At 43.6% G+C, this 8,467-nt stretch overlaps 1 protein-coding gene across 1 annotated transcript in view; it reads right to left on the bottom strand.

Moving 5' to 3' along the window:
- Window positions 1–8,467, bottom strand: part of EXT1 (exostosin glycosyltransferase 1) — a 318,870-nt gene extending 310,403 nt beyond the window's left edge. The window contains exon 1 of the mRNA XM_011941082.1: window positions 6,954–8,467. Coding sequence (XP_011796472.1) covers window positions 6,954–7,915 — 962 coding nt within the window. The 5' untranslated portion in view covers window positions 7,916–8,467. The remainder of the gene's footprint in view (window positions 1–6,953) is intronic.

Below are 8,467 nucleotides of genomic sequence, written 5' to 3'. Positions count from 1 at the left end.
GAGGGAAGGAAGGAAGGAAGGAAGGAAGGAAGGAAGGAAGGAAGGAAGGAAGGAAGACAAGGTCTTGCTCTATTGTCCAGGGTGGAGTGCAGTGGTGCCATCATCGATCACCGCAGCCTCAATGTCCCAGACTCAAGCAATCCTCCCACCTCAGTCACCCAAGCAGCTGGGACTACAGGTGTGCACCACCATGCCCAGCTAATTTGTTGATCTTTAGTAAAGATAAGATCTCACTGTGCTACCCAGGCTACTATGATCTAGAACTCCTGGGCTCAAGTAATCTTCCCGCCTCGGCCTCCCAAAGTGCTGGGATTACCGGTATGAGCCACTGTGCTCAGTCTGTGTATAACGTTTATAATTTTTTAAGCACTGTTTTTCTTTTAAAGAGCCTTAGGTCCTGGAGGTGCTGGGTGTGGTATGTTCCAGAACCAGAATATTCCCGTAGGCCTTTCATTTCTATTCTATTGGATCACAATATCTACCTAGGGCAGCAGTCACTCTGATCCCCATCCACCTGCAGTGACATCTCCAGGGTTCACTTTCACTTAGAATCACAGAGGGACACCTGCAGGATGCTATCAGCAGGGGAAAGGTCATGCAGACAGATTGCTAATCAGCTTCCTCACTTTTCTCAGAAGAACCCTAGGAGAGAATTACAAGCAGAATCTACACAGAAACAACTCTAATGCCCCTTGAACAGAAGAGTTCAAGGAGTTCAGTGCTTAAATGTCAGATTTAGGAGCCATCTTTATGACATCTCTGAGACAAACTTTTTCCTCGGGAAACATGTTCATAAAGTAAAGCAAAGGAAAAAAGATTCATATACAAACACCTGACTCACGCTTCCCCTGTTAAAAGTTAATACGTAACAGGTAGAAACTGTTTGATTCCTCAAGGTGGTAACGTTTTGTAGAAGAGAAGGGACTTTGGAATCTAAGTACCCTGGTAGGAACTCTGTCATTTACTCACTAGATGTGACACTGAGCTTGTTATTTTACTCTTTCAGGGGCCTACATTCTAATCTGTAAAATGGGGCTATAACCTAACTCATGCTGTTGTTGAAAGGTTATATGAACTAATAAGGGTAAATTCAAATAACAGGTACTTAGCAAATCTTCTAGTTTGAAGGGAATCCATGTTTATTACAGGAACCTGGTCAAGGTGGACGAGCTTTTAAATAAAAACAATTACAGGTTGAATATATGTTATCCGAAATGAATGCTGGTTATCCTTTATCTAAAGAAAGTTAATTTCGCACAACCTGAAGCATGTACATGTTCCATGCAGGGGGTTGGCACACCTGTTCTGATGACGTGGCCACCACATACGACATTCACATCATGACCGACAGAGAAAAAAAAAAACGCACTATTTTTTTCTTCCAGAGCATGAAGGAAGCGCTTGGTAATTATTACATGGCAATAGCTACTTCTCAAACACCTTGTTCAGAAAATACCTTGTTTCAAATACACAATTTAGGCTGAGAAGGAAGGACTTGGCCTAAAATGCTTGAAATGCTTGAGACCACAAGTGTTTCAAATCTTGGATTTTTTTAGACTTCTGAGATATCTGCATTGTATACTTAGAGTTGGACATCCCTACTTCAAAAATACGAAATCCAAAATGCTCATGTCAGTGGTCAAAAGTTTCAGATTTTGGAGCATTTTCGACCTTTCGATTAGGGAAGCTCAACCTGTAGTTATTAACCTCATGGAAACATAAGCTTCCATGTTCGTGTTTGCACATGAAACATGTCCAGGAGCCTGCGGAAGCCACTGACCACTTTGTCTCACCTGGTTCATTCTGAATACGCAGTGCTACAAAGCGAATGCAGTGAGGTAGCAATGAATGTTCTTTTTTCGGTGAAAAGAACAGAGAACTTGGGCCAGAAAACCTGGGTTTTAGCCTCAGTTCAGCCACTTACAGGCTGCGTAGCCTCAGGCGAGCCACCTTACCACTGTTTGCCTCCGTTTACACACCAGCAACATAGCCTGAGAAGATACCTTCAAGACGGTTGTGAGCAAAGCAGCCAGGCCCTACCAAGCACAACTTCTGCTGTGACACTGGCATATTAAAGGTCATTACTGGCAGGTGTTTCTATCACTGTGTTCTGGGAAGGCAGATCCTCAAGCCTTCTGACAGAAAGAACTAACACCACCTGCAGGTGTAGCATCTCCCCTTTTGCCATCCAAAGCTGCTGTCACAGTTGGGGGACCAAAGGTGGCCTCCAATAGGCAGGACCTGCCCAAACCTTAGCAGCAAGCCATTATTTGTAGAGTAAAATCCTGCAGGCCCCTAGCTTAGGTCACAGACTCCACGGAAACCTGCATTTGCTAGGCCAAAGCCAGTAATAATACAAATGTCCCTAAAAGTAGCAAATAACACCCCAACCTTTGCTCAGGGATTCCTCGTGATTGAGGTTCTCAGGTGCTCTCCAGAAAGCAGGTTTAGAAAGAGGTGAGAAAGGAAGGAGAGGAGAGAACCAGAATCTCAGTGTCAGAAGACAAACTTGCCAACTTCATAATTTTCCATAGGGCTGGCTCTACCTTATTTTTTAACTGCGCTAATTGGGTTTATTTTAGAAACGCTTTTGTGCTCTTGTACAACTGTGGGGAGAAAGGTGGTAATGTTTTACATTTAAAACCTGAGAATCGCAATTCCCACCTTTCATTTTGGAGAAGGAAAACATTCATCTAAGGTTGACTGCTGGATGATGAACTTGCTCAAGGTGTCTGTTAATACAGTTTGGGATAATGAGGAAGAAAAGAAAAGAGCATTTAGCATTTTTACTTGCCTTGCACATATTTTCTTTTTGCTGTAAGTGCATGTAATTCAACTTACTATTCAGTCAATGCACGGTCTATTCCCTAAACCCCTTAGGGCCAAATTGAAAGGTTCAAAAAACTCCTACTTAGACTAAACAGCTCCACAGACCTACCCAACTAAACAAACAGGCAAAATGTAAACTCCCAGAGCAAGAGTTTGTAAGTCTGAGGATGCCCTCAGTGGGAGGTGTGTGTCAGCCCCTGAAACCATATGACAAACTGTGTACGTGCTTTTATTTATTCATTTATCATTTATTTTTGCAACGGTTGTCCTCCAAGTTTTCATCAGATTACTGAAGAATTCTAAGAGAAATTCCATAAGAAACGCCATTAATAAGGATCTCCTCGTGGCTGGTGAATTTTCAAGGGTGCCTGAGAGTAGAAATGAAAGACTGCAGATCAAGGCAAAATTCAGGGGGCCTGCATTCTAGTGCTACCCTTGTCACTAAACAGTTTTCTTGCCTTAAGTAAATCCCTGAAACATTCTGTCCCTCAGTTTCTACATCTGTAAAAATCAGGATGTTGGAAGTTGAATTATCACTTACCTCCAAGACACTTAAAGATACCAGGATGGTGAGGTACAATGTTAGCAAACACAGAAAAAGGAAAATATCAAAAAGAATTGCACACAATCTTGCCTGTTCCCAGAAAAGCTTTAAATATTCACCCTTGCTTTCCTTGGAGGGGGTCAAAGATAGAAGTCACCTCTCCTCTCCCTCTCTTTCTTCTATTTCAAGCAGCTGAATCTAAAGTTTCACAGTAATGCCCTTTGTCAGGATACGAACTACGAAGTTCATGTAAAAATACAGTAATTCTATAAGGAGGCATAAGCAGCTGAAAGAAAATAAAATACAAAGCATTTCTCTAAAGCACCATTACAACTCATCTAATTACTGCAATGACTTACTTTAGCTGGCATTATCCACATGTGTTAAAATATATAACTGATAAAAATTATTACAGATATCATAAAAATTGATATTTTAATACAATCCTGGACATCTGGGTCAAAAAATGACAAAAGAAATTTATTTTCTCTCTATTACAAGAGAAAAGTATTTTCTTTCATCCCTTGTAGCTAGCTCTTCTATACCTTTGTAATCAACGTCTAATTTTCACAAAGGCACAGGTGAGACAGAAGTCATTGCTCATTCAGCACTCAATTCTTTACCGACACATAATATTCTATTTCACCAAAAGCAACCGTTTTTTAGTTGATACATTTGTATATACTCTATATTTGTATATACTGGAACTTGACCATAATACTATACATTTTCAGTCTAGTCATTAGATCCCATAAAGTTTAGGCCAAAGGAAACTTACAGGTGATTGCTTCAGGGAGCAAATTAAATGGAAGCTTTTTTCACCATGGACACTTGCTAATAAGCTAGATGAAAATTGATTGTTTTTACAAGCCATTACCAAATGAGTGCTTACAGCACCCCTGAAGCAGTCTAAAACCCACTCTACAGAACCCAAACTCATGCTCAAGGTGACTAAAGTCACAACATGAGTCAGTGTGAGCAGCCAGACTTACACAGATCACATCTACAGACCTAACTTCAATATCACCTCCACCTAAAGCACTAGAGAGATTGGCATATCTTGACTTGAGGAGTTCTGCATCTCACATATGTAAGGCTATCTTCCAGAAAGCATCAATATAAGTAACACAGTAGTTGCTCTTACGCCAGAGCACAACACACGTAGCTTGCTCCGCTAGCGTATCTCCAAATTTAAGAGTTCTTGCTTCATCTTCATGTGTTCCAAAATCAAGAATAAAAGGCAATAAAGTTTGTAAGCACCATTTCTCGAAGACAAATAATTCTGCTAACCCACTGAGAGTAATGAGTCAAAACTCCAGGTGTAGCAGGCGAGTGAATGTAAACCTTTTGCAGCACCATCCCGGGCTATCATGCAAGTTTAGGGCTGGAAGGTATGCAAAAGGGGAACATAATGAAAATCCAGAAGTGTCCCTGCCAAAGAGATCCCTGTTTGGGAGAAAGAGCAAACTTGCTTTTCTACTAAATGCCACTTTTCTGATCAGACCCAATCCTGAGGTCCTGACCCCTTGTGGTCTTTAAACATAAACCAAAGTGTGTGTGTCATATTTCTTGGCCTGATCACAAAGAGGTCAAAAATTAGTTAAATTTAGTAAAACTTAAAGTTTTAAAGAAACCAACCCCTCCCTCCATTGCTGATCTCTGGAAAATGCTTCCATTCCCCAGAAAATGTAGAAATGTAATATTTATTTTGGGAATAAAAGGGTAAGAAAGATATTGTTCACTTGGATTAAGGGTATTTTCCAATATATATAATTCAAATTTCCTAAGCTGAAATCTCAGCTTTAATCCTTTTAGAAGGATGAAGAACAGAATTCTTCCACAGAATTCTGTGAGACTGCTTTAGAAGACACTGAAAGGTTAGACTTCATCTCGAGTTACTCCACCATAAACCAGACAAAGAAATTCCTGAAAGGCTATAAGCATTTTTTTCTTACAAGCACCCACAGGAATAGGTCAATGTAAATGTCGTATAAACAAAGCAGTTCATTACTAACCACAGTTTAAATGTCTTTTATGAGAAAACTGTAATCCATTGCAATTGCACATTCACACATAACTGCCCCTGGATGAGAGGAAAATATGGATTCATAATTGATCTTAGTCTCCCGCTTTTCTTATACCTGAAAAGCAAAAGGTACTGAGGGTTGGAAAGCTGAATCTGAGTGCTTGATACTTTCTCCTTCACTCTCTATGATCAAGTCTTGGAGGACTTTAATTTCCCTTCCAATCACTCCTATAGAGGCCCTAGTGTCTGAAAAAATGCACAGACAACAATCAAACCTTTCATTTCAAGGCCAGTTTCCCACCATACCCCTTCCTGTTCCAATCAGGTTTGCGAAGCATTTCCCCTATTCTGCATTTCATGAATCAATTGCAAAATCTGCCAACCTCTGCCAGTTCCTCTTGTACTCAGCTGAGAGGTTCCCCTTCCTTCCCTGGGTAGCACAAGGCTGCTCTGGTTTTTAACTGGCGTAACGTGGAAATGCACTGTAGGAACTCACTAACTCTTTCACAGCCAGATACAAGTGAGAGTCTGGGCGGCAACCCCACCTACTAGGAAACCGGCTCACCAAGCTCAGGGTAAAGCAGATTTGTGGAATCTAAGCTTTGACTCCAAATCCCCTGTCAGTTACTGTCACTGGGAGGGAAAAGGAAGACTGAAAAGGTCTACAAAGTAACCAGTTACTTAGCAACTGGACAAAACTTGCCTCACTACAGAGGGTAAGGAGGCATCTCACACCCATTCAAAGAGTAACTGTCTACAATTTATATGCAAATAGATAAAGACAAAAGGGAACGGGAAATCTAAATTAGCAACTGGAGTTTAGACAGTGGGACTGAGGCCCAGATTTAAAAAAAAAAAAAAAAAGTTTATCCTAGGAAAGAGACAGGACATGTACAGAAATGAAGGAATGAATGAATGAACGCATGCACGCATGCAAAGCCACAGGCCCAACAAGTTTACAGTCTCCCTTCATAAAAGTCAATGCCATGGGGGAGAGAGGAAAGGGCCACACAAAGTTCGATAAAATTTAAACACTTCTACTGCTAACATGAATTAAAGGCTTGCAGAAAATGTGAAGTTGGGAAAACTCCTGGGAAAGTAGGTACCCCCGCTCATGAGAAAAGCAAACAAAAGCAGCACTCTTGGTGGAAGGTCTCTGGACTTTGGGTAGATCACAGCCTCTCCAGGTCTCTAGACACCCTCAGAAACACCCTCCAGTACCCATGCCTGAAGTGCAGTTACTAAACTTGGATCAAACCCCGACTCTTAACAGGAGACACGCGGCCCTGCAGGTTTCCTAAGCAAAAGGGAGATACTGTCACCTACTTGGCTTGGGAAGGTGCTCCAGGCTTTTCGGTTTGCCCGAGGAGCTCCAACTCTCTGTCCCCGGCCTCTAGCTGCACACTTGAGCCGGATTTGCTCAGTTCCAGGCTAAAAAGAGGGAAGAGGACTGAGGGCTCATCCGCCCCCACCCCATCCCCTAACTTCACACCTGGACCAAGGCCGATGGGGCCCAAGGCTGACTCCCAAAGACACGCCAGCCCAGACACTTACTTCTCATACTCGGTGTTGTCTCTGTCACAGCGAGAATCCTTGTGCTTTTGCCAGTCTTTGCCATGCTTGCAGGTGGTGAGAAGCACAACGTCCTCCCCGTTATGGACGTGATATAAGGCATTCCTGGTGTCTGACCCTATCCCTGTCAGGTACCTCTTCCCCTTGAATACCAGCATGTACTTCCTGAGAGGAGGGATGGTGTTGAACTTCAAAAACCCCCTCTCCCCTCCTGTCCTGGGATGATCCTTAGAAAATAGGGGAATAGAAACATCAAAGTTGGGTCGGAAGTTTTCAGTACTGATGCTGGCTTTGGCCAGCATCGCCTGGCCGATGTCAAACCCCACGTCCTCGGTGTAGTCAGGCCAAGTGCCGGAATATAAATTAAAAATTAAATGATTCCTACCATTATTCCACAAGTGGAGACTCTGCACTTTGGATCTCAAATTGTGCACATACTGAGGTGACAACTGGTCTCTGTCTAAAGTATCCAGACTCAGGACAAAGAGGCACGCCTGGCTGGGGTCCGAGGTGTAGAACCTGGAGCCCTCGATGGCCGCTAGAATGTTTTGGTAACTTTCGGCGATTTTCTCCCCTTTCTGCTGCGGGTATACGTAGACTTTGAAGCCGTTTTTCTTGCAAAGGGTGAAATCGAAGCAGGACTCCATGCGGCACTTCTTGCCTTTGTAGATGCTCGAGTTGGCATCTCGCTTCTGCCGGGGGGAAATGTGCACGCTAGAATCCTCGTTTTCCAATTGATCCCAAGGAACGAAGGGGCGCAGAGCGTCCGGGAAGCGGGGCCAGAAATGATCCGGACTGGGGTGGTGCAAGCCATTCCGACCGCTGTGCTCTTCTCTCCGGCTGTGGCTCCTCGATGCCCTAAACTGCAAGCCTCCGAAATAAAACAAAAGGGCGAGACAAGAGCCAGCTGAGAGCAGGATGAAATAGCGTTTTTTGGCCTGCATGTGTCCTGCCTGGGTCAAGAGGATTGTAAATAAACACAAGAATCACCCAAGTTTCCCAATCAACACTTTCAGCTCCAGTCCGCCATCTTCCCGCCTGTAAAGACTTCAAACTCTCCGCTCCCACCTTCTCTGGATGCCTTTCCCCAAGCCGTGGACTGATCCAGCGCATGTGGGCGATTTCTTTAACTTTCTCCCCTTCGGTCTTTCATCTTTGGGTTGCACAATGCACGGGAGAGAGCGGGGCTGAATATCTCGCACCCAGGGCGGGCGAGCAGCGGACTGTAATTTTCTTGCATGCAACAAGACGGAGGAAAAGAAAGAGAGAGGGGAGGAAAAAAAAAAGCTCCCGATACCCAATCAATGGCAAGACGAAGTGATTGCCTTGCCTCTCGGATTCCTCTCGGCAGCGTGGAAAATGAGCCCCGGGAAGGCAACTTCAACTCATCCACCACTCTCCGTGCAGAGCACTCCGGTTCCAACAAGTCAGCCGATCCCGGGTTCAGCCGGCTAGTGCATCTTGCAGCTGGGGCGCCGTAACCTCACAAATCCCTG

Source organism: Colobus angolensis, unplaced genomic scaffold (assembly GCF_000951035.1).
Source record: "Colobus angolensis palliatus isolate OR3802 unplaced genomic scaffold, Cang.pa_1.0 Scaffold198, whole genome shotgun sequence".
NCBI lineage: Eukaryota > Metazoa > Chordata > Mammalia > Primates > Cercopithecidae > Colobus > Colobus angolensis.
This window is presented reverse-complemented; position numbering and strand designations above follow the sequence as displayed.